The 26,576-nt window shown below is 35.4% G+C and overlaps 1 protein-coding gene across 7 annotated transcripts in view; it reads left to right on the forward strand.

Annotated features, from left to right (window-relative positions):
- Positions 1–20,449, forward strand: part of DYNC1I2 (dynein cytoplasmic 1 intermediate chain 2) — a 46,114-nt gene extending 25,665 nt beyond the window's left edge. For 5 of the 7 annotated variants that reach the window (XM_032479683.1, XM_032479682.1, XM_006195331.3 and 2 more), the window contains 11 exons: positions 3,828–3,923; positions 4,137–4,299; positions 4,408–4,507; positions 5,007–5,132; positions 6,018–6,164; positions 6,521–6,634; positions 6,936–7,069; positions 7,945–8,089; positions 16,176–16,316; positions 18,127–18,252; positions 19,809–20,449. In XM_032479683.1, the coding sequence (XP_032335574.1) occupies positions 3,828–3,923; positions 4,137–4,299; positions 4,408–4,507; positions 5,007–5,132; positions 6,018–6,164; positions 6,521–6,634; positions 6,936–7,069; positions 7,945–8,089; positions 16,176–16,316; positions 18,127–18,252; positions 19,809–19,922 (1,406 nt within the window). In that variant the 3' untranslated portion in view covers positions 19,923–20,449. The remainder of the gene's footprint in view (positions 1–3,827; positions 3,924–4,136; positions 4,300–4,407; positions 4,508–5,006; positions 5,133–6,017; positions 6,165–6,520; positions 6,635–6,935; positions 7,070–7,944; positions 8,090–16,175; positions 16,317–18,126; positions 18,253–19,808) is intronic. The other 2 variants (XM_032479681.1, XM_032479685.1) reach the window with 1 other exon arrangement.
- The last annotated feature ends 6,127 nt before the right edge of the window (positions 20,450–26,576 follow it).

Raw genomic sequence — 26,576 nt, forward strand, 5'->3', positions numbered from 1 at the left:
CATGAATAATCAGACTAGTTTGTAAATTAAGAATTCTTCATAGGATATTAAACTCTTAAAATAAGAGTACACTAGTATGAGGAAACTAGTTAATAAATTTATAGACAACAGATGTATTCCCTAAACAACATTAATGCACTAATGATGGGATTTATTTTTTACTTCATACTGAGAATTGTGGATAAGTGATAGATTAAAAAGTGTCAGTGTTTAGTAAGGATTTCCTAGGATCTTGCATATTATCTGTTAAATGTATTATAATATTTTAAAATAATTCAAAGTGTACTTTGTGGCTTATTCTTAGCTTAGATGTCTCTTAAATGTAATGTGACATACAGATGAGAAAACTTGTTCTAAAGACTTCTTCCTTCAGCTTAACAAAAGCCACCCATTTCACAGATGATTTAACTTTGATTAACCTACTCCATTGTAACAGATTATTCCAACAACTGGAATTTCATTCTTTGGTGTTACTTCTAGATGCAGCTTAATTTACAGAACTGCTTTTCTTTCCATCTCACCAAAATACATCACAATTTTGATGTTAGCTCAGTAAAAATATAGTGGTTCATTAAACCTAGTCTTAGCATTCGTTGTCAAGAGACTTGTCACTTTAAAAGTAACTGCTACTTTTATGCGTTCTTACTGCTCAGTTTATAACCTTAAATCCCCTGTCAGAGAAAGCATGGAGTTAACCACTTAGCATACTGCAATGAATATTCATCAATAAATTGATGTGACATGGCAGTCCTATTTATCAGTCTTCCTGCTCTGTTCCAGTCCTTTTCAGTTTATTATATCTTATCGTGTAGTCAGGACTAGCTCAGAAAGTCTCTAGAATTGTAATACTGTATTTCTGGTCATGTTAATAGTTTTTTAGTAGCTAATTGTATTAGCTTAAACAAGAAGTGTGTTGGTTTCAGGGGAACATTCTCTAATCCGATGTTACTGATGTTAGGCATTTTTGGCAAATATTTGATATATATAGATAACTAGCTTTATAATAAAAATATTCTGTTTTGTACTTTTGAAGAACAGATCTTTTTTTAGTGTTCCTTGAATTTTTATTTAGCTTAGTCATTTTTATGAAGCTTGAGTTTAAGTATCTATCATAGTTTTAAAATCAGTTTTTAATTTATGTAGAAAGGGAGGTATGTACATTCATTATAAAATAAAATGCTGAAAAAAGGTGTTTAAATAGATTATACTCCTCATTCAACTAGAACTAAAACAGTCTATATGGGCAAATGCACATGGCAGACGCCATAAAGTAGGCAGGTACAGATCACTGCCTGGCACACTTCATCTGCATTTTACATTTTTTAAGGAAAAGAGTGTCTGTAAGCATGATCTTTTCTGTTAAATATGTAGATTGTGAGGTCACTTAGCATGAAAGTACTGACCATATGCATTATGACAGGAATTTGACACCTGTCATTGGAAATGGTACTTAGAAGCCGTATAATGCAACAAAGTTGAGGGAGGAGCATGTGGTGTGGATAGGAGGCTATAATTTATAATTCACAACGCTTACAGATGACCTGTGCAGGGTGGCTCAAACTCCCCACCTTTGATTTTAGGATTTACATACAGTGAACCCTACTAGGTAAAAAAAATTGATCAGGATAACTGATAGTATTAGCCAAAAATGAAAAAATACGTATTTCAGACTTTTAATTGAAGTAAATATCCTATTATTTCTAAAAGTCAACTTTTAAGTATAGTTAAAGTATTTTATTACATTACACCAGCAAGTGACTTTATGGTAGAATTTCACCATAATGTTTGAGCAGTATAGTATAGAATTGTTACCAGTTATACTGTTTTCAGATTAATAATCTGTTGTATATGAGAATTCATCTAGAAAGGAGTACTGTCTTTCTGTTTCTCTGTGTGATAATTTTGCCCAAAAAAAGGTTTCATTTTTTTTAAATAGCACAAAAGCTGTAATTGGCATGCTTTGTAAGGAAGTGTCAATGTGCAAGAGATTGGCGATCACTAAGAATTCTTTTACGTGTTCTTTCCCCTTTGCACCAACGCCTCCTCAGCGGGGTCACTGAGATCACTAGCTTTTCTTGAAATGGCCATTTTCACTGGCAGGTGCATTATACCCTGTATTTTCAGATTGTTTTTCCATTCTGAATGTTTGGCAGGTTGATTGCTCTGGCTGCATTGACGGAGAAAGGGCTGACAAATGCGGTTGGGCTGGCTGAAAAGACAGTGATTACTGTTTTCCTTTGTGGCTGATTGAGGCCCTTGAAAGGAAAAATTTTAACCTTCACCATTTGGTTCAAAAGTATGAGCATATATTGAAATCATTCGTGCCATTTATCCTAGTTCTGTAAACTTGTCAGAACGTAAAAATCGCTCAATTTCAAGTAATGTAGGATTGGCATACGTCATTATCATTTTGATTAAGTTGGAGATTGTATCATTGTGTGCATTATACAGTGTCATTTAAAGCTTTCTTTCCTACAGGTACAGTTATATTTTTATTGCTTATACTATACAGTTAGAAAGATTTTCAAAGCTCTTCAAACCTAACACTATGTGTGTGGTTTGGCAGCTGGTGTGGCCTACAAGCTGCATTTTGTTTGCAGGGTAAAGGCTTAGCTGTAGGCCTCCTGGGGTGTGGGTAATTGCACAGGCTCGCCATTGGGGAGAGACAGGATTGGAAGCAGTCAAGCGGAAGAATGTTATGCCATCCCATTGCCACCTTGTGCAGAAAGACACAATCCCAGCAGTGCCATCTGGTTGTTGCTATCTAGTCAGCTGGCCTGGCTGCTGGGACCATGACTTGGCAGCTGGTTCCCATCCTTGACCATTCTTTTGTGTATGTCGTATGTGTGTGTGTTTTAGATAATTCTGAAACATGGGTCAGGGAAGTGACTATAACTAACAAGTGAAGTCCCCTTATCGAATGGGCTCTCATTACTTGAGATGCTCTCTGCCGCAGACGCCTGCTCCCATTCCCTTATAGACAAATGATATATCTGCTTAGGCCATAAAAGCAAACATTTTCTTCATAAAAATCCATCTCAGTGTGGAGTGAAATAGAAGGTGGGCAGAGTTGTATGTTCTATAACATTTAAAAATAACTAATTTAAAGTTATTTCCTAGTTCGGGGGTATGAGAGGAGATTTAGTAATTTTTAAAAGTCATAAACATTGTTTATTATCTCAATATATATTTTTATTCAGGTTAAGAAAAAATTATTTTAAGTGCTTATTGCCACATCATATAACGGTAGATAATGAGACCTGTGTTTAAAATGACAGAATAGAAAATGTCTCATAGCTATTATCTTTAAAATTTGCCTCTCAAATAGCAACCTGAGAGTTAATGTAAGCCGTCTTTATGCCATATGAAGACCCATTAGACACTGATGGTTTCGGATCACAAGTAAGCAGCCAGCTCTGTAGGCTCTTTTAGACATTTGATTTTTTTCATTTTGCAGCATTAATGTGTCAGCATGCTACATAAAACTATGTAGGAGTTTCATGTTGTTCTGTCTGGAATGATAAATGCTTGCAAGCTTTTAGAGATTTCCATGAGGACATCATCCTAGTTGCTTATATATCTTATTTCAGTTTATGTAGCTACAGAATTTGATATGACTGTTGCTGAGTTTACCACATAGGTATGTATAAAAACCAAGAAGTCCCACTTAATCCTTTTTTAAAATTGCGTTGATGGAATTTATATTATTTGTACTTGTTCTGTCTTATCAGTGATTCACTTTTGCTTTTATCTAAAGAGTTGTGATACTTTCTGAAATAGTTCAAGAGTTTCATGAAAATAACATTTATGTTATTCTGTTTTTTCAGATGAAGAGGAGGAAGATGACATAGTGACTCCTAAACCATCTATTGAACCTGAAGAAGAGAAAACTTTAAAGAAAGATGAAGAAAGTGATAGTAAAGGTATAGTAAAGAATTTAACTTTTAAAAATTTTGTTGATTCCTGTTAAGATTGCTTTTATTATTTATGTATTAAGGTAGAATAAAATGCTTTAAATCAAAGAGGTGAACCTGCTTTAAAAAAAACGAGAGGCATTCATTGATCCAAATTGTAATAGTAAGTTGACATGATTTGAGTGACATAAATTAGGCTTCAGAAAAACATTTGTCTTCCAGCCCCACCTCATGAGCTGACTGAAGAAGAAAAGCAACAAATCTTACACTCTGAGGAATTTTTAAGTTTCTTTGACCATTCTACAAGAATTGTAGAAAGAGCTCTTTCTGAGCAGATTAACATCTTCTTTGACTACAGTGGAAGGGATCTGGAAGACAAAGAAGGGTAATGTTTAATTGCTAAAACTATGGCTTCCGCAATGTTAAATTACTTTAAGGGTGGGAAGTTATAACAGTTTGTTTTTTATTTTTTGGCTTTGGTCTTTTCCTGTAGAGAGATTCAAGCAGGTGCTAAACTGTCATTAAATCGACAATTTTTTGACGAACGTTGGTCAAAGCATCGAGTTGTTAGTTGTTTGGATTGGTCATCTCAGGTAAATTATAACAAAATTGGTTGCTGTTAACTCATTTTTGAATTATAATAAGCAGGTAGTTTTATTTTAATTATGGAAACTTTGTGTAACTAAATCAATAATATATCATTTAAAATAACAATGGATGATTGTTCTAATGTTATGTTTGTCTTATGTACTTAGGAAGAAAGGATTAGAAACACTGTATTTAAAATTTAAGATTTTATTTATGCCACAGCCCAGTTTTACTAATTTCAGTTGCTCACCAAATCCTTTGGCTAGAATTGCAACACATGTTTTAATTAAATGTTTTAATGTTAAAACATTTTAAATAACTAACTGAACTAATTTAAAGTTGTACTAACATCCCAGTGAGCATAACTCTAGAGATACATTTCTTGGTGAAGTGTTAGGAATTTGTATTTTCAGAATAATTTGGTAAAGACTGTTGAGTAACTAGGAGTGTAAAACAGTTCTTATTACGCATGACATTTTTTCCCTACTTGGTTCTTGTGAGCAGTACCCAGAGTTACTCGTGGCTTCCTATAACAACAATGAAGATGCTCCTCATGAGCCTGACGGTGTGGCCCTGGTATGGAATATGAAATACAAAAAAACCACCCCAGAGTATGTGTTCCATTGCCAGGTAAGATGGTCTTTTAGCAGTTTTCCCCAAGTTTAGGAATTCACTAATGAGTTTAGACAAGTGCCTTTTTTCTTTTCTTGTCAACAGAATGATTTCATTGGATTGGCATTTACTAAACCACCCTATATTTGCAAACAGATGTTAACAGAAAACTGAAGACTTCTCAGTTCAACATGATCTGCCTTTTCTAGCTTTTCTGACATCTCTTACATTTAATCACACCTAAAGTCCTTTGCAGTTGTGATTTTCGGTTATTGTGATTGATTGTATAAAAGGAATCTTTTATAAAGTGTCTTTTCTACAGGGATTTTCTCAGGAACTTATTTGCTGAATATACAATTAGATGGTTGGCCCACTGAATTACTTAAACATGGCCCGAGGAGTTGGAACTAGATAGTTTTAAGTAGAAACATATGTTTGAAGTAGGAAACAGATGCAGATTTTTAAAGTGGATTTAGTGGAAAGTTAGAATTTGCAAGCCTTTCTGGTTGCATAAGTTATAATCTTTTAATAATATCGTAATTCTGCAAAAACACTTAACTGAATCAAAACTAGCATATACTCTGTTGTCAGATTACTGTCAGAGGCTAATGCAGAGCCTCAGTTATCTTTTCATTTAATACTGTAATCAAATAAGTTTTTGCTTTCTTCAATGAATTGCTTAAACATATTTATCTGAACAGTCATTAGATTTGACTTTGAAGCAAAGCTATTCTAAAGATGTATTTTTATATTCTAAAACAAACTGAAATTTTTAAGTGGATTTATTTTCTGGTTTCCCCTTACAGTAAAGGGGAAAAGGTTTTGGATATAGATTTATTTTTTTATAACTTGTCATGCTTCTTCCATTTGAACCTTAAGTATAAAAATCTTGCTTATTTGCAGTCAGCTGTTATGTCTGCTACATTTGCAAAATTTCATCCAAATCTGGTTGTTGGTGGTACATATTCAGGTCAAATTGTGCTTTGGGATAACCGTAGCAACAAAAGAACTCCAGTGCAAAGAACTCCACTGTCGGCTGCAGCACACACAGTAAGTAAAGAGGTTATTTCCATTAGATTTCTGTCCTCCTTCATGATAAAATACTTGGTGGTGTCTATCATAGTAGTCTCAAAATGTGTTTCCTTTGATGTGTGAATGAATTCCTCATCATTAGCAACCAAGAATGAAGGCTTTTTTTTTTTTTTTGAATCTGTTTTATTAGAAATTCATCTCTCTTCTGAGATAATCTGTTAATCAACAGAATAGCATCGGACTTCACATTAAAAATGCCCTCAAGTTATGAGACTGTTTGGATATGAAACTGAATACCTATGATTATATGGTAAAAATTGTTTCTTTTTTTGGTAAGATAATCCCAGAAACTTCTTTACTGTCTCTTTCTTTAGCATCCTGTCTATTGTGTAAATGTTGTTGGAACACAGAATGCTCACAATCTGATTAGCATCTCTACTGATGGAAAAATTTGTTCATGGAGTCTGGACATGCTTTCCCATCCACAGGTAGGTTAAACTTGGAAAACTGAACATTTGAGGCAAATGTTGGGTTTTTTTTTTAAGTCTATATAAACCCTAGCTTATGTTGTTTATAAATATTTTATAGTAACAGTTTATAAACCTAAACATGTATTAAAAATAGTTTGTGATATAGATACTTTACTTTCAAGTCTGTTTCAGTTAGTCAAACTAAATTTACATAAATAGTATAATAAAAGAATTATTTACAAACTAAGACTAGAAATTTTTCTTTAAAAAATTAAAAATTACAAATTTACAAAATAATGTCAATTTTCTTATTATGTAGGATAGCATGGAATTGGTTCATAAACAGTCAAAGGCAGTAGCTGTGACATCTATGTCTTTCCCCGTTGGAGATGTCAACAACTTTGTTGTTGGGAGTGAAGAAGGTTCTGTGTACACAGCATGCCGCCATGGCAGGTAAATCTAAACTGGAATTTGCAGTTATTTAAAATTCTCTCTTGAATAATCTCATTAAAACAAATTGCCTCTTATTCAAGTAGAAATCTGTCCTAGAGCCACTCGTTATTTGTGTCAAATTATTTAAGCTCAGGCATATAAAATTAAAACTTAAATACTTTTTTTAAATGAAAGGTTATTTTGGATCATGGTGTGTTCTGGATTTTGAGGCTTGTGGTATGTTGTGATTTTTTTAAGTGTGCACATGTTCACAGGAGTTAGTTGAAGGAAATTACAAATACAAAATGCACATGCCATGTATTGACCTTTAAAGTTGTAAATTAAGATTTTTCAGCCAGTTTCCCATTTCAGTTTATTTGGATGTTGAGCCTTACTTCAGTCCCTCTGATAATTGTACAGTAATGTCACGTACACATTTTAAATTGACTAGTATTTCTCCTGCTGTTCAATCTGTTTTGAAATTGTCTAGCTGTACCTTATCAATTGCTTCCTTAAAAAAAAAAAATTGAATGTCCAGATTTCATCTCAAATACAGATCACCTCCACTTTAAAGCTTTTGATTTAAAAGTAGCCAGATTTTCTCTGTTCCATGTAGCATCCCTTTGTCTCCATTCCATCACCTCAGAACCTCAGATATTAGACTTTTGAGTTCTGTCATCAATAGCATGATGTTTATGGTTCCAAAATGTACTTACTGCTCTAGTAGTTTTATCAAATCTGGATGGAGTAATACTCAACAGAAGTTATTCTGATGTGTTATGAGCACAGAGTTAAGTTGAAATTATGTCAAAGTGTAATAAATAAGCCCATAACATGTATTTATAAGTGGTCTACCTACAAGAGATTTCCCTAACATTTTCACTCTTATGAAATAGCAAAGCTGGAATCAGTGAGATGTTTGAGGGACATCAAGGACCAATTACTGGCATCCATTGTCATGCAGCTGTTGGAGCAGTGGACTTCTCACATCTTTTTGTCACTTCATCATTTGACTGGACAGTAAAACTTTGGACAACTAAGGTATTCAAAAACATGTCTGCTCATGTGCTCAGGTTTCTGACACAAGGTGGTGCTCTAATACTACATGCGAAAGACAAAAAGCCTTCTAATAGCTTAGAATGATTTACTGATAGATCACACTCAGTAAGTTACACAGAACATGAGTGAGCAACTGGATGTTGTAGTTTTTCTTAAAAGTATGCTGACAAGTGTAGTAACCCCACATATAACCAAGACCAGTCTTCCCACCACTTCAGGCTTTTCAAGCACAGAACTGCTTACCCTAAACTGAGCTGAGGGAAAAGCCCCTGAGGAGCTCACGTGGCACTCACATAGCTGTCGTACAGCCCGGTACAAAAGCTGTGCATTTGCTATTTGGGGAGCCTTTAGAGGCCGTTCAGAACTGTAGTGGCTCACAGAACTGCTGGAAACTGGAGAAAAGCCATGAACACTGATGTACAGTAGTCCCGTACAATAAAGCTATACATAATAAACTTCAGTTATTAAGAAAGTATTGTGTAAATAACTCTATGTAAATACATATTTTTTTGTTTTCCACAATAAATATTTTGAGTAGTTTGGGTTTTAATGAGCTTCAGAAAAGGCATTTATGTTACAAAGTGCTTCCTGGTCCTCTAGCACTCCAGATAAATGTGACATTGCCCTGCCTCATTGCAAGTCTCAAAGCAAATCCAACTAGGGGACGTTTCTTCCCATGATAGGCCTTGTAGTTTCGTTTGACCCCATTTAAAAATTAAAGTGCCTTGACTTTGCTATCTAGCTTTTCTGCAGTGTTAACGTTGTTGCTGGCAAAGCTGCATATTTTAAATATCAGATCTCTTTAAATTTTAAGCTGTATTTTTTTCATGTTTCCATCTGTCTTTTTCTAACATTATTTAATTCTTCAGTTTCTCCGAGAAAACCTAGTTCTCTTAAGAGATACTCATCACTATTACAGTGAACTCATATTTGATTATCAAATGCTGGCCTCAGAAGTCTGGGATGAACTCACTATTTACTCTTGCCCTTTCTTGATGCTTTCTTTCAGTCTAGTAGGAAGTGAGTTAGAAAACTTTGCTTCTAAAAGCTTGCCTTTTAAAATTGAGTGTTTTCAGGTTTGGCATTAATTAGTAGGCATAAAAATAGCTCTTAAGTCTAATGAAGGAAACATATAAAAAGTACTTAACACAGTGTCTAGCACTTAACAATTGTCATTCCGTTCCTCCTCTTCCCCTTCATGGGGATCAGACAGAGCCTGAATGCATTTTCTGTTTTCTTTCCTGGGTTGTTCTTGAAATTTTGTTCTTTGAATAAGGTTTTTGCAGTGGAAAAAGGAAAAGGAAGAAGATTCTCACAACCAAAAGCAAAGAAGTGCATAATCCAGCTAGTAAAACCAAAGCAAGATACACAATTAGATGAGGCCAACTAGTTCTCTCTAGACTGCAGGCAGCCATGTAAGTGGCTAGATTTTTGGATGTGCTTTCACTTTAGTAATCCTTTATATAGACACAGGAGGTGTTACAGCTTTCTTAGATTGTTGGCCAGTTTCCTTTTTCAGTAATTGAAAAGAATCTTTTGTCTGTTTGTAGATTTATTATGATTTTTGATATCTCAGGGCTTCAGTTTGCCAGCCTTCTTTTAGCTTTAAATTTAACGCTTCCATTCATTACCAAACTGGACTGGAAAGTGGAGAGTTCATCTTGCCTAAACAAGAACAGAACTTCTATCTGTGATAGCAGACTGATTGATGCTTGCTTTTATGGTACTACACAGCTGGTTGATTGGTGGTTGATAATTTTTGTTCTTGTATTTTGCTGTATTCACCGTAGAACTGCCTTCTGAATAAGAGTGACAGGCAGGCGTATCTCTTTGTTAATTGGGCTAGGCATTGCATCCTTCTACAGGAAGCTCACTAGAAGACTCATTTATTCATTCAGCCATGATACGTGGAGAGCCCCCACGCACATACATACATAGCTCTCCGATGTTAATGGCCGAAGGATGGGCCGACCCAGAACAGGGTGTTGTTATATATGCCCGAGAGCCCTCTAAAACTTTTATCAGAAGAATTACCTTTTATTCTAACTTTTCTACACACAAGTAGTTCTACTCTGTGAAGGATGAGACAGCAACAATCTGTTACTGTTTTTTTAATCTGGCCGTATGTGGCTCCCAGTGTCATTGTTTCAGTCTTGGATTTATGCTTTATAGTTAATTGTGTTGCTGGTATTCATTTCTACCCTGCCAAAAACTTGATACAGACTCTGCTTTACAACACAATAGTGTGAATGACAGGCAAGGTTTTTAAATAATTTCATCTTAAAAGCATTGTTCCAATTCCATTTTAGTCTTTTTAAACGAGTATCTTCACATTCATGAATTTAACAAACTTTAAAGTTTTTATTATCTGCCTCTACTTTTTTAGTGTTTTCTGACTCTAGGGTTTGAGCTCCCGTAAACTGAAAGAATGAATCATTTGATATTGCTTTATCTTTGTATCCTTTAAGCTCTGGCTCTGCCCCAATAGCAAAACAAGTTTGTTCTTTTTCTCCCTTTCTATAAGTCCTCCAAAAAAAAAATCCCTAGAAATCTCAATTTGGTACTGACCCAGATTTAGTTTAAAGTAATTTACTTCTGTAGTCTGCTTCTAATTTTTGCCTAGTCAGGAATTTTTAATGCAGTGACAGAGTTCTGGATCATCAAATTGTTTTCATTACTTTTTTTGAACTGAGTTATTCTTAGTAAAGATGATAAACCAAGACAGAAGGTTTTCCACATTGGTGAAGTTTAATTTAAACCAACCAAGACATTGCTTCTAATACATTTGGAGAATACTGTTAACTTTTCAAAATACTAAATTTGAAAATTCACAACAGAAGCATTTTGGCAGGCCTGAAAAATGGTAGGAAAAATACATGAGGAATAGAAGTTTCTTAAAGGTAACCTGAGGATTCCATAAGAGCTTGAGTAGGATTAGACTTGGTAAATGAGCTTATTGTTCCAACCACATGTAACCAACTGGTTACAGATTACTCTTAAAATGTAAGAATTATTATTTGGGGAACAAAATGTTTTAATGTATGCTCAGTATATTTCAGAACAAATGCCTTTCAGAACCATGTTTAGCATGAAGTGACAAAGTTATGATCATTAATGTATTTCTTAGAATCATTAATGTAGTTCTCAGACTTTTGTAGCCCATATACACCTTAAAATTTTTTTTCACAATTTCTGATGTCTTAAATTCTCCTTATTTGAATAGCTTACCTGTTTAACTCATAGAGAATACCAGCATTAAAATAAGGTTAAAGAGATGTTACTGATGCTTATAATAGCAACTATGTACATATTAGACAAATTAAAAATTTAAAAATGCTTGATGCTTTGAAGTTAGGGTGTTTCTTGGGGAGTGCTGACTGACCATCAGGTCCCAGTCCTCTGTGGCAGCATTTCCCACAGTAACTTGCTGCTGGCTAGTGTCCAGCCTACCCTTTGCATATTCAGAAACCCAGTTTTGTCAGTCTACTAGAGTTGATTATCTGGGGAGTGCTGACTAGAACTCACAGGCTCCTAAGACACTGAATCATTGGAGAAGGTCAATTTATTAATTTAGAGTGAGAAACAACTGCCAGAAGGCCTAGATACTCATGCTGACCTGACCAACTCACTGTTTCGCTGTAGACAACCCACATGGGAAGCCAAATTATAATCAGAAGGTTGCTTAGTGAGCAAGGAATTGGAACAAAAGAAGTTTTCTAATTTGAATGTTTAATGGCATCAAGCAAAGATAGTCTGATTCATTCATCCTCACATAGAGATAACCTTACCATGGGTGGTAATTCTCAGAATCCGTTGGCTGAGGCTCTTTTCCTGAAGCACTGTTGAATTGGGTACTATCTTCATTTTTCTTGTAAGACTGCTTCTTTATATTTCCATTGCTTTTAATAGACACATATTCCTTCTCAAAAAGTTAGTATCTTCAGTCAGGTTATATAGAAAGGTATTTCTGACCTTGGAATTATTTCTTTCTAAGGAGAATCTGTTTATTTCTGTTCTGATTCAAGTGAGGACGTATTTATTTCCCAGTTATCTGGAGAGCACCTTATTGTTATGTTCATGTATTTACTATAAGGGACTCTTTTGATTATTAATCTAGAACTTCCCAGTTACCCCAGAAAAATACAGAATTACTGTCTTAGTTTCCTGTTTGCCCTAATAAAGTGCCACAAACTTGGTGGCTTAAAACAATGGAAACTTATTCTCTCACAGGAGGCTAGAAGTCTGAAATCAAGATGTTGGCAAGGTTGGTGACTTTTGGAGTCCCTGAGGGAGAATCTGTCCCTCTGTTCTGTGCCTCTTTCCTAGCTTCTGGTGGTGGCCAGCAATCCTGGTGCTTTTTGGCTTGTAGCTGTGTCAGTCCAGTCTCTGTCCTGTCATCTCGGTGGCAATTTCTGTCTTGTCTAAATTTTTCTCTTTTATTTTAAGGCGACAGTTATGCTAGATTTAGGGCCTACTCTCAGCATATAACCTCAGATTAATTTGATTACATCTGTAAAGCCCCCTTTCTCAAATACTGTTATATTTAACATCTGGGATGGACATTGGGGATGGGGGGTGGGGCACGGATGGGTGACACTGTTCAACCTAGTACCTAACTGTAAAGAACTCAGAAAAAGTATGTAAAAAGTCTTGTCCTTTGACCATACTGTGTTTATTTTCACCACTGTACTGCGGTAAGCTGCCTTTGATTATTCAAATGCTGTCTATCACTCAAAGAAGCCCTTTGTTTTGATTCATTCTTTGGGCAGATATGTTTACAAACCCTTTTTTTGTAAGAACTAGAGTTGCAGCGACCTTTAGACATCATCTAGTTCAGCAGTTCTCAGTTTTGGTCACATGAGAATCATCTCGGCACTTTTAAAAACTTTAGTGCTCACCTGGCATCCCAGGCTGATTAAATCAGAATATCTACGTAGACCCAGGCAAGACAAAATTTTTTAAGTCCCTCCAGAGTTAGGGGGATTACAGTGTATACTCAAGATTCCGAACCACTGATACAGAATCTTTGTTTTCTTAATAAGGGTATCGGGGCCTGGAACGATGAGACAGCTTCTCCAAAGCCTTAAAACTAGTTATCGGTTGCTCTGTAATTCCCATGCCCTTGTTCAGCTCTTCACCATGGTCTCTCTGCCATGTAGGCAGTTTTCTTCAAGTTAAGAAAGAATATTACTATTAAAAAGTACTTTAAATGATCCACTTGAGATTTTGATTGCAGTATCATATATAAAATTAACGTATTATAAAACAATGTTCGGTGATATGTGTGTGTGCTTTATTTCTCTTTGAGGGGGAAAATTGTTAATTCTTGGATGACTATGTTTTTTAAATTAAACTTGAAAAAAAATCACAAAAAGTTTCTAATCACATTTTAAAAATTTGGGAACATGTTGCCATTTATTATGTTTTTATTTTTAATACAATCTTTTACCCAGTTATAATGCATCCTGCTTTTTTCTCTGGCTGCATCATAGTCCACTGATTAGATGAAATATTCTATCTAATGATTTCTGAGGTATTTAGCAATCTTCTTTTTCATTGTAAATATAATTTTTAATATAAGTTTTAATGTTAATTTACATATAACATTTTTCATATTTTATAAAAATGGAATTACATAACATGTACTTATTCATGTCTGGCTGTTTTGCTCAACATTATGTTTGTGAGGGTCATTTATACTGTTGAGTGTAGTTGTAGATTGTTCATCCTCTCAGCTGTCCTGTTAGTTTCTTACAGTCTGGATTTTGCATTCTTATGGAATTGTTCATATTATTGGCTATAGTTGTAGACTGTTTACAGTTCTGTAAAGAGAAGCTGACCCCCTCATGAATCACTCGGTGTCCCCTAGTCCTGACGTTGATGTCTCTTTGATTGTTTTGGTCGTCTGAGTCTCATTCTGCAGTAGATTTCGCAGGAGGTGGTTGCTGGTGCATTATTCCTGTATTCACAAGTGCATCTGTTTATGAAGGTCAGTTTGCCAGTATATAAAAGCCACAATTTGCCTTTTTTTTTTATTACCTTAATTGTGTTACTCTGTTGTGTTCTGGCAAAAGGCATTGCCAGAAAGTCAGATGAAAATCTGATTTTCTTTGCTTTGCTCATGAATTGGTCTTCTTAAAAAATCTAGGTGTTCAAATGATTTTTTTTTAAGGGGTCCATTTTCCTAGATACATAGAATACTCTTCAATATGTAGTTTCAAGCTGTCTTTTATTTTAAGAGAGTTCTCTTAAATTATTATTTTTGTGTTTGTTCTACAATATTGCTTTGCTTTTCTTTTTTAGAGCCTATTACAGATCTTTGTTAATCTTTTCTGTGACTTTTTAAAAAATTCACTTTATCTCTTCTTTCTTTTTTAAAATAACAGTATTATTGAGATACAATTCATATACCATAAAATTCACTCTCTTAAAATGTGCATTTTAAAATGTAGTAGTTTTTAGTTTCTATTACAGCCATCCTGGTGGTGTGAAAATATCTCCTTGTCATTGTGATCTGCATTCTCCTGATGGATAATGATGTTGATAATCTTTTCAAGTGCTTATTTGTATTTGGAAATCTTCTTTGGAGAAATCTCTGTTCAAATCCTTTGCCTAATTTTTAATTGGGTTGCCTAACTTTTTATTAAAGTGTTGTAAAAGTTCTAGATACAAGTCACTTATCAGAGATGTGATTTCCAGACATGTTCTCCCATTATATAGATTGTCTTTTCACTTTCTTGGGGGTGTTTGAAGCAAAAGATACTCAATTTTGATATAGCCCAATTTATTTACTTTTTATTTCTTAATTTTTTGGCCATTTGTGCTTCTGTTTTCTCATATAAGAAACTATCGCCACATACAAGGTCACAATGATTTCTCCTATGTTTTCTCCTTAGTTTTATAGTTTTACTTCTTAAATTTAGATCTAAGATATATTTTGAGTTAATTTCTATGTATGGTGTGAGGAAGGAGGGGTCCAGCGTCATCCTTTTGCGTGTGTATATCCAGTTGTCCCAGCATCATTTGTTGAAAAGAGTATTCTTTCCCTTGTCATCACATTGTTACTAAAGATCTGACATACTAACTTTGTGTGATACTGGACTGCAGTTCTTTTTGTTGCTTATTGTCTACTAGTGAAATGAGTTTTTCTCTACTTTTAGGAGAGGGGGAATGGGCAGATAGCTTTTCTAGTGTCATTGTCTAGATTAAAGCTCTCTCTTCTGTGTTTTTTGCAAAGTGGATATGTATCTATCTATCTTGTACTTTCTGAGAGGTACCTTTTCTGTTCCTCTCCACCACCTTTATTTGAATCTTCTCTCTTTCCTTTGTCCCTATTGTGTTGTATTCCACAACTTGGATTCTACTCCCAGCAGTTTCTTTTCAGTGAGACTTTTATCTTGAAAGGGAGTTTTGGTTTGTTAATTTTGTGAGCTTACCAGGTTCAGACTGCACCATTAGACCTGGCTTATATCACACTGGAGTCTGCTTGTAACTATTTATAAATGGAATTGTCTTGAACTCCCTGTCCTAGTCTCTGCTGCTGTTCTCACACTGGCCCCCACCCTGTCCAGTGAGTGTCTGCCGTTGACTCTGAGGCTCTTCTCCAGCTGTCAGAAGCCCTCGTGCCTTCCCATACTTCTTCCCACACAGATGTACTGTGAGGATGTCGCCGTTGTTAGAGGTCTCTTTCCACCTGCTTATGTTTGCAGCTTTGTCTCTTGGTTTTGTTGTAGATGTTGTCTGTGAATCTCTGGTTCTGCTATCCCCATTGCTTTGTCTGGGTTTATGGGGAGGTTTAGAGGAGACTCCAAAAGTCTTCCCAGAATCCTGTCATTGATCAATGTTTTTTAAGCACATTTTATTCCTTTTTAAAACTGTTTGGTGAATACAAGTTAAAAAGAAAATGCAGTCCAGTTGTTGGTTCTTAGTTCATAATTCCAGGTAATTGTGTAGTAAAACAAATTACAGGAACTTTTTCTAGGCTGAGTTAAATATCATAAAATGTTGTCATACCTGTTGAATGTACATTATATTTTGACTGTGCTAAAAGTCAACTTTTCCCTTTCAGAATAACAAGCCTTTGTACTCATTTGAGGATAATTCAGACTATGTTTATGATGTTATGTGGTCACCCACCCACCCAGCCCTGTTCGCCTGTGTGGATGGCATGGGAAGGCTGGATTTGTGGAATCTCAATAATGACACAGAGGTGAGCTGGAAGATAACAAAAATTGCACTGAAAAATAGAAAATTGGAGATTTATTGAATAATTTGTGAAATTCCTTTTATCCCAAGGAATGTAAAAGGGCTCTGTGATTGTAGCTTCATCACAAAGAAACCAAATAAGCTTTGTACCCTAAATAATAAACAGCATGCTGTGCAGAACTGAAGGGAGAAATAATGTTGCCAAGAGCACTGGGGCATTTCCTTTTACTTCTGAGAGGCACTATCATGTCCCTAGTGTCCTGGCAAAGTCTCATTCACAAGGCAACTGGGATATCGTTCATTCATAGGCTAGAAAGCAGGTAGTTTCAGACTGTGGATGTATGTTAACCTTAATTCTGAACTTCTGAATTCTCTCTTAGCCTTGATAGAACCTGTATGTCATCCATAAAGATTAGTCTTAGCCACCTTACTTGAATGTAGGAAAATGTATTCTGATGACATGTTCCATGAAAGATTGAAAACAGTGTTACTGTAAAATGAATATAGAAACCATCAAAAGATTTCCTGATTGCTATACTGATATCGCTTACTGGCAATGAAATTTCACTGCAGCTATTATTATTTCTGATCATGTTTATTTTTACCAACGTAGAGAGGCTTAAAGTGTTGTTAGAGTTCTGTATTTCTACATGATAGTAAAAAGTAATTTCTACATGATAGTAAGAAAGTTTCTTGGTGCCTCCTCCCAAAACCGACTCTTTCCTACAGCTCTTCATATTTCTAGTGGCAAGTGTCCAAAATCCCTTGAAGTGAAATAGTTGAAAATACAGGACAAAGAAGTTACATATTGGAAATGTAAGAATTTTAATGCTTGTTTAGTAGTTCAAGGAGGAGCATTCACTAACTGCTCGGAAAAGGTATTAAGCCCTGGCTAGATGATTGGACTTGATTATACATTTCTAACTACCTAGAGTAATACCAATTTTATTTTCCTATTTTGGATTTTTGTGTTAGACATGTGTGTTACAATTAAATTGGGATCTTTCCTGTAATCACGAATGCAAAGAATATATCCAAGTTATACTTTTTCTCTTACAACAATTTTGACATTCTGGAGGGTTAAATAAATCATTTGGGGATGACTGGTGTCAGAAGGATTATTTTTAATCAGATTTCAAAAAAATTTTTTTTAATGTTATTGTGATTCTAGTCTGAGTCAAACACTGAATGTTTGCTCTGCATGTGGCAAATAACCTCTTTTCCCTCAGCATAGGAGATGTACAGTCAGATTCCAAGGTGATTGTACTGGTGCCATCATCCTGCCATGCTCCAGACAGTTCCTGGGAACTAGGGTTTTGAACAGACCCATACTGCACCTTCAGTATGAACTGTCTCTAGGAACTGTGGGTCAAATCACAGGTTGTAGCTGACAGAGATGCAAGCTACAAAAGTAATTCCTGTCCTCTAAAATTGAACCATAATCTGTTTATGAAGGCTTTTGTGATGTTTCTTTAAATGAGGTTTTGGACATCTGTTTTCAAACAGCTTGACTTCTTAAAGAAGTTAAAACAACAAGGGATCCTTTATTAAAGAGAAGATCTTTCAAAATGATGTATCCAGTCATGTGAAAATTTCTTTACATAAGGGCTTATTTTCCCAAACCACTTACAAGGGTTGACTACAGTGTCATTCAGAATGTATCACTGAACAGGAAGAAAGTTGGGAAAACTCTTTATCTATCTTCATCTTTGTTTTAAAAAAGTAACCAGATTGAAGAAAGAATTACTGTTTTACATGTTTATAGAAATCCTGATGAAACTTTTAACACTGCCCTATATTTTAAATGACTCTAGGTGCCAACTGCCAGCATTTCTGTGGAGGGTAATCCTGCTCTTAATCGTGTAAGATGGACCCATTCTGGAAGAGAGATTGCCGTGGGTGATTCTGAAGGACAGATTGTTATATATGATGTGGGAGAGGTATGGGGCTCACTGCCTATAATTTTGACACATCTGTTTAGCTTTCACAGCATTGTAGCAACAGTATCTGTGTGGCTAAAACTAGTCTTTGAAGTTTATGAATTGTATAAACCATATGATTGTAGAGATAAAACTTATTTTCACCACAGAAGCAACTCTTGAGATTAATTTTCTTTCTAACTGGATGTGCTGTGTCCCCATGCAACAGATTTTGAGGGTAATAATCGTATGTTGGGCAGTACCTTCAAGCATGCATGGCTGGAAATTAGAAATTCTACAGGCAGAAGAAATTTAGAGTTACAGTTGGACTTCGGGGCTTTATAGAATTGACATTAAGATTTTATTTTTCTGCGTTTGTAGATTTGTTTGGGCCAGGTAGTGGAAATCAAAAGTATTATCTTTTGAGAGTTATCTGATGACTGTGTGAAATGTGACTCCTGACTCCTTGAGTCTTGTTGCAGAACCATTATGATTAAACCCAGCAGGCTGAGTTGCAGCTCTCTCATCTTTACTGCTTGAGTTGATCGTATACAGTGCCCAAGAGTGATCTCTTCCGCTTTAGCCCTTGCCGGCACCGTGGTCACTTTCTTTTGCTGTGCCTTATTGTTCCCCGTCCTCTCAGGAAACCCCACAGCCTCTACCAATGGAATCTGGAGGGCGGTAGACTGAATCATTTAGAGCAGCCAATTGAACCGTCTGCACAGATGGACTTGCCCTGTATCTGTACTGTCCAGTATGGTAGCTGCTAGCCACATTTGGCTGTTGAACACTAAAACTGTGTCTAGTAGAACTGAAGAACTGAATTCTTAATTTTATTTAATTTTAAGTAATATAAATGTAAACAGTCACGTGTCTGGTAGCTACTGTATTGGATATCACAGCCCAATCTAGTCTAAACTCATGTGGTAGATGTAGAAGCAGGCACATCCATTTACTACACTGAATGCTTTGTGCCCTAATATGGCAGTGTCAGATTCCGCCTATATTATGACAGTTGTCAGAAACGTTTGATCATCGACTGCTGTAGGCACAAGCATCACAAGCCACCTTTCCACTTTTGCTGTTGGTACATCACTAAAGTGGTAAAGTTGTATACCTTTTGATGAAGAAATGAAGATATCTAGAAAGGTTGTCTTACATTCCGAACAAAAATAAATATTTAAAAGAAACCAGCTCTCATGAACCCATGCTTCAAAAACGATTTCGTACTAGGAATGGTGCAAGAAGTAAAAAATTGCAAGGAATTCCAGCCCATCAGCAAAATCCATGAGATGCTGCATAGGAGTTATACTTACAGAGCATCATTGTCATTCTCTTTTGCATGGATAGTGATAATAGCAAAGTCATTTCTGAAGCTGTCACAATACACTTCACAAACACTGTCTTTTGTTTGGAAATGTTATAAATCATTAGAATAGTCTGTGTAATTATGGAAAGGCCATTCAGGTCAATTATTACTTTTTAATGAAAAAACTATTTGAAAACAAACTGAATAATAGTGGGTAAGATGATCTTTTATTTCAGTGTACATAAAACATTGTATTTTTCTTTAACAGCAGATTGCTGTCCCCCGAAATGATGAATGGGCACGATTTGGCCGAACACTTGCAGAAATTAATGCAAACCGAGCAGATGCAGAGGAGGAAGCAGCTACCCGAATACCTGCTTAGCTCCTGAAAAGAGAATATGTAGCCTTAGTGGATTTGGGGAAGACTAAGTAGATCCTAAGATTATTTGCATGCTCCTGTCTGAATGATAATTAAAAGGAAATTTCGGGGATTAAAGTGTGGATATAATGCTGCAAGCAAATCTGACAGTGTCCCTTTTTATATAACATGCATCTTGTTTTGGATTTGTGTCATTTTTAATACAGCTGATTGACTTTCCAGAATGCAGCCTTTTCTGAATTCTTATACACCGGTGTATATTTAGTATTATTCTTTTTGAATTCTTTTCAACGTGTAACACTATTTACAGTTATTTCTAAGAGCACAGATTAAATAAGTTCTGCGTATTTTTAAATAATCACAATTCCCTGTTATACTGGTAATGGTCTCACTAACCATAATATGTAGGAACATTGTTTATTCTTAGCCATAGCATGCATACATCTATCCAGTTCTATTCTGACATTCTTTTTTCTCTATAATTCATGTGATAACTATCCATAAATAAAAACAAATATGCTTTAACTTTTCAAATTTTCATTTTGATTTACTCCTTGCAATTAAAAATTTCCTGTCTTTTATAAAGTGTCGTTTGTTCATATCTTTAAGCTCCTTTTGTAAGCAGCCACCTCAAATCTCGTAAAATTTTGTGCCTTAAATACACCATACCATACAGTATACTGTAGATTTCCCAGTGTATTATGAACTGATGTTTAGATAATCTGTCAGTGAAAAAAATTTCTCCTAGGTTAACTTTTGTTTTACTCCCTTATTTTATTTCCATCTAAGATACATTTAAAGAGTAAACAGAAAGCTGCCTATTATTTTCAGAGTGAGATTACTAGTATGTGAGCCCTCTGAGACTGAAACTGCCTTTGAGAGAAATTGATTTCATGCTTGCAGTAGCCATGAAGGAAAGTGCTTAAATGAATTTTGTCATTGAATCAACTCCACATCTTGAAATCTGTTACCACAATCTTGTGTACAAGTCTGAAAGGTAAGTGGCAAATATCTAAGCATTTGTGTTGAAATCAAGCTATTTTAGGACCAGAGGAAAGGATTATGCTCAGATATTCATTTTATCTGCCTTACGTTGTCCATTTCCTTGATGCTGACCTTTTGTCCTTCTAGAGTTTAACTGTCATTTATTCAACAGAATATGAACTTGGAAGAATGAATAGATACTAGGTTTTGAACATTTTTGTTTGGTTTGATTTTTTTTAACCTAACAAAGATTGTTGGGAAATAAATTTCCAAGTTATAACACTTCTTAGCTATGAGTATTGTGTAGTGCAAGGAGTAACTGACCAGGAATATCAGATCCAAGCTCTAGTTCCCGCTCTGGCACTCATGAGAAGTGTGATTTTAGCCAACCAAGTCTTCCCATCTGTCTGTCTTTTTTTCTAGGAATTAAGTTTGGATTAGATGATTTATAAGTTTCCTTCTAGCTCTAAAATTCATTGTGGTCACTTCAAGCAATTCTTCATTTTTATATATTCAGTTTTCATAAATTAACACCCCAAAATTGCCTATTATATACCAAAGATAAAATTTTTTTTTTATATCAGCAGGCAAATATCTCAAGTTAGCTCATGTTAGCAATGTCTGTAAGTCAAAAATTCAATTTCAGCAGGGTCACACTATCTTAGTATAGAACAACGCATGTAATCACTAAAATATTATATTCTTGCCCTCCATTTGTAAAAATGACTAGAAAAGGGGATAACAATTCTGATTAAGGTTAGAAATCAAAAGATGTGGCAAATTCAAATGCTCACTGGACTCAAGCTGATGTACCCGAGTGTGAATAAAATTGGTAAGTATTTGTAAAATACTTAATCACCAAACAGTTTTTGCTTTTTGAGAATAACTTTCCCCCAAAATGAAGTGTAGACCTTTGCCCATTTAACTTGAGTCTACATTTTTAGGAACACATGTATTTAATATGAGGAACTGCCTTTTAAAGTTGACTGTATAATAGCAAAAGAGAAAGTACTGAGGCTGTCCATATTGATAGGAAGTCCTCCGACAGATTAAGCTGACTAGAAACGTGTAGCACAGCTCTTCACTGCTTTAGAGATGAAAACCTATAAATAAAAAAAAATCCACTTATGGGAATTATACCTTATTTGTTACCAGTTTTATATATATATACACACACACATATATATGTATATATATATACACTTTTTTCTGAGTGAGAAACAAGCCATAGCTTTCTGGCTAATTTCTTATTTTGTTTATTGTTTGGTTATTCTCTTTTTGAATGAGAAGTTAAAGATTATTGGTTATCCTTGGTTGTGTTCAAGAATACTCAGTTTTACAGATAGTACCTTGCAGTAAATCTCAGAAATAATCATTTTTTGGTATCATTTGAACCAAAAAAATGAGATTCTGGTAGAAGCTACCCTTCTGTTTAGAGATCTAGTTCCCTACAAAGTTTAGAAAATCTCTAGATATAAAATGTTGTTGCAACAATGCTGAGCTACTGTGTATTGAAGGAGTGGATAACTTAAAATTTAGGGGTTGAACTAAAGAAAAGTAGTGTTGAGGATGATCCTAGTTTTTCAGTAGTGTAAGAATGTTCATTCATTCTGTTCTGTACTTACAGACTGTAACCTCTGCCACTTGAACCGCATGAAAAGGAAGGGCTCAAATGAGTGGCTGAAAATCTCGTGTGAAGGATACAATTTTTCATCTTTTCATTCTGTTGGGCAATGCTTTTTAAATGTCTTTCCCACAACCCCAGTATTTCAACATTGGCATTGTGATATTTTATAATTAGAAGAAAGTGGTACAGGTTAATTATATTGGAGAGAATGGAACTCCTTTTACAGCCCCAGCTGCCCAGTGGGTGTGAGAACCAAGTTGTTTCAAACAGGACATAGCTCCCAAGGTGGTGGTGTTATGCCTGAATCTTGGGCCTAAATTGAGGGTAAAGAGCCATCAGCTTTGCCTCGTTTTGGATGTAGTGATGGGATTCCTATTGAGAGTTTTTCACCCAAGCCACATAGATGCAAGAAAGGAGTTCTTGCTTTCCTGCTATCATCTTGCTGATTGCTAGGCAACTTAGGGACTTTACAGGTTTGGGGAAAATGACTGGGAATCTTATTTTTGACTGATTTAAAAGTGTTGGGAAATAATTAAGAGATCTGGTTTACAGATTCTTGGGGCCTCTAGTGCTACCAAGAATTGGAAAGTTGACTCAAAGTCAAGAAGAAAAGAACACCCATGTTCAGTATTTCTTTGAAGTAGAGAATTAATTAACATTCTTTTAACCAATTTCTTCAATTTTAATGCCCTAAAAAGGTAATAATTGGCTTGCACTTAGTATATTATAATTTTTAAATCCTTTTCAACATATAAGAAACACATTTTAGAGATGGATCCTATAATCCTAACAAGAATGCCAAGTGGACGGCTGTGAATAGTCATCACGTTGTAATACTTTTCTCAGTGCGCCAGTGGTCTCAGATCTTTTGTTGGACTTTATATGTGCAGATTCTCTTTCTGCTTGTGACATTCACAATCCCCCAACTTCTTAAAGTTCAAATGGATTTTTGGTATTTAAGTTTTCAGTATGTAGCTTCTAGCCACTGATAGTTTCAACATAGCCAATCAGCAGTCTTTTACAAACTTTTCTAAAATTACAGTATTTTTTGCTGTTAGTTTCATAGCAGGAATCTCAGTGTTGGCTTCTTAATATTCCATTACCAGTTCCCAGTCAGAGGATGGAACAGCTTGCACTCAGGTAAGCTTTCAGAAAGGTCTTTTTCACTTTGTGAGGTCATTTATTCAGGTCTGTGGTAATGTATTATCCTGCCTCGCTTTTAATGTGCTTGATTTGGTCAGAAAGCTGTGGGGCGGTGATTGTGTAGGGTGCAGCACACACCTGCGTGGTGCTGAACGCGCAGAGACCGGGCTGCGGCGCTGGAATCAGGTGTACCACCGGTAAGGCTTTGATGGCGAGTAATTTTATCTTTTGTGAATTTTTGTACTAGATTTTTTCAGCAACTTTTTTTCTGAACAAAGTAACAGAAATGCTTTGGAACAAAATCTTTTATACTTAAGGGTGGCTTGGTATCTGAGAAAAAGAACACTGGGTTCAAGAGACCCAAGTTCTATTCCTGACACCCTCCGTTACCAGTAATGTCTGTCACCTGGAACAAGGATCTGTATTCTCATCTGGGGAGGAAAACATTTGCTTTCTGTGAAGGTTACATGAGATATTGTGCATGTGAAGACTTTTGTAAACTATGAAAGCACCACACAAATAAGGGATTTTCTTTCTTTTTTTAAGAATACAAGACTGGAGAGAGACCATTTGGGGCAGCCATCTGTACAGTGTAACAAGCTAATCTTCTAAGGATTAAGTGGCTTGGTGTTCAAGAAATTTTTTTTAATTGTAAGAAATCACATCACAGTTTGAACCCTTAGATGTTTAGGAACAGCAGTGAACTGAGGGGAAAATATTAATTGCTCTTAATTAATGATACTTTTCCTCGGAATGTTTTATTACCGTCCATGGTAAAACTACAAATTATGCTAGTAGAAAAAAAAGACTCACTGAATTTCCAGCCTGTACTCAGCTGTTGCTTTTATGCTAGTTATACATGGACTGCAGTATCTGGAGCCTTAGAAAAGAGGAGGTGGAACCCCTTTTTCAAATCAATGAGAAAACAAACTTGGTTCAGGACCACTGAGCTACATAGTAGCAGAACTGGAATCAGTCACTTCCACAGCAATTTGGGAATTAACAGTTACTCAACTGTTACAATTTGTGAAGAACCCATCCTTCTTCTCTAGGGTCAGTCCCCTTGGCAATAACGTGTACTTACTGCAGGGAGATAGTCACTAGAAAGAGGAGCTTCAGTCCTTGGGGACCTGTGTGTGGTTGCTAGGCTTAGAGGAAGCTCTCAGATTAGTCCTCCAGGAGTAGCTTTTCTCTAACTCACATCTAGATTGACAGATCTCTGCTGTCTCATTGCATCCAAAACAATGATTCCAGAAAACAGTCAAAACCTGATTTGTTAATGAATACTAGCTGAATAATGCTGCAACATAGGAATGCATGTATCTGTTTCTTCTATACCCTGTTTTCATTTTTTTGGATATATACCCGAAGTGGAATTGCTGGATCTTAAGGTAATTCTATTTTAAACTTGTTGAGGAAACATCATACTGTTTTCCGTAGTGGCTGTACCAATTTACATTCCCACCAACAGTGTACAAGGGTTCTTTTATCCTCACAACACTTACTTTTTGTCTTCTTGATGACATTCTACTAACAAGTATAAGGTTGTATCTTGTGGTTTTGATTTGCACTGCCTTGATGGTTAGTGATGTTGAGAACCTTTTTATGTACCTATTGACCATCTGGATGTTTTCTTTGGAAAAATGTATATTTAATTCCTATGCCCATCTTTTAATCAGAGCTTACTGGGTTTTTGTTATTAAGTTTATGAGTTCTTTATATGTTTTGGATATTAACGTCTTATCTAATGCATGGTTTGCAAATACTATCTCCCATTCCATTGGTTGCCTTTCTTTTCCTTTTATTTTGTATTTTGGTGTGCAGAAGCTTTTTAGTTTGATATAGTGCCACTCGTTGATTTTTCTTTTGTTGCTTGTGCTTTTGGTGTCATATACAGAATGTCTTTGCACAGGCCAACATTAAGGAGCTTCTTCCATATGTTTTCTTCTAAGAGTTTTATGAGCTTGAGTCTTATGTTTAAGTATTGAATCCATTTCATTTTTCTGCGTGTGGTTATCCAGTGTTCCCAACACTTTGTTGAAGAGACTGTCCTTTCCCCATTGTTTTTGGTTCCTTTGTCAAATATTAGTTGACCGTATATGCAGGGGTTTATTTCTGGGCTAACTGTTCTGTTCCATTGGTCTTTGTGTCTTTTTATGCAAGCACCATACTGTTTTAATTACTATAGTTTTGTAGTATAGTTTGAAATCAGGAAGTGTGGCATTTCTGGATTTTTTTCTTTCTGTGGATTGCTTTGGCGATTTGGGGGTCTTTTATGGTCCCATATGAATATTAGGATTTTTTTTTCTATTTCTGTGAAAAATGCTGTGGAAATTTTCATAGGAATTGTATTGAATCTATAGATAGCTTTGAATAGTATCGACAGTTTAACAATATTAATTCTTCCAATTCATGAACACAGGGTATCTTTTCATGTTTGTGAGTTCTTCAGTTTCTTTCATCAGGGTCTTGTAGTTTTAATTGTACAGATCTTTCATTTTGCTGGTTAGATTTACTCCTAAATGTTTTGTTTTTGATGCTACAGTAAATGGGATAGTTCTCTTCCTTTTTCAGATGTTTTGTTGTTGGCATCTATAAATGCAGCTGATTCTGTATGCTGATTTTACATCCTTATTTTATATCCTTATATCCTGCAACTTTGAGCCTTCATGAAGTGAGTCTGTTGAAGGCAGCATATAGTTGGGTCTTTTTTTCCCCCAATCTATCTAGATACTTTGTACCTTTTGATTTGGTGAATTCAATCCATTTATATTTGATATGTAAGGACTTACTGATGCCATCTTACTGTTTTCTGGTTGTTTTATATTTCCATTGCTTCTTTTTCCCTCTGTTTCTGCCTGCCTTTGTAAGTTGGTGATTTTCAAGGATGGTATGCTCTGCCT

The sequence above is a fragment of the Camelus ferus genome, chromosome 5, assembly GCF_009834535.1.
Source record: "Camelus ferus isolate YT-003-E chromosome 5, BCGSAC_Cfer_1.0, whole genome shotgun sequence".
NCBI classification, from domain to species: domain Eukaryota; kingdom Metazoa; phylum Chordata; class Mammalia; order Artiodactyla; family Camelidae; genus Camelus; species Camelus ferus.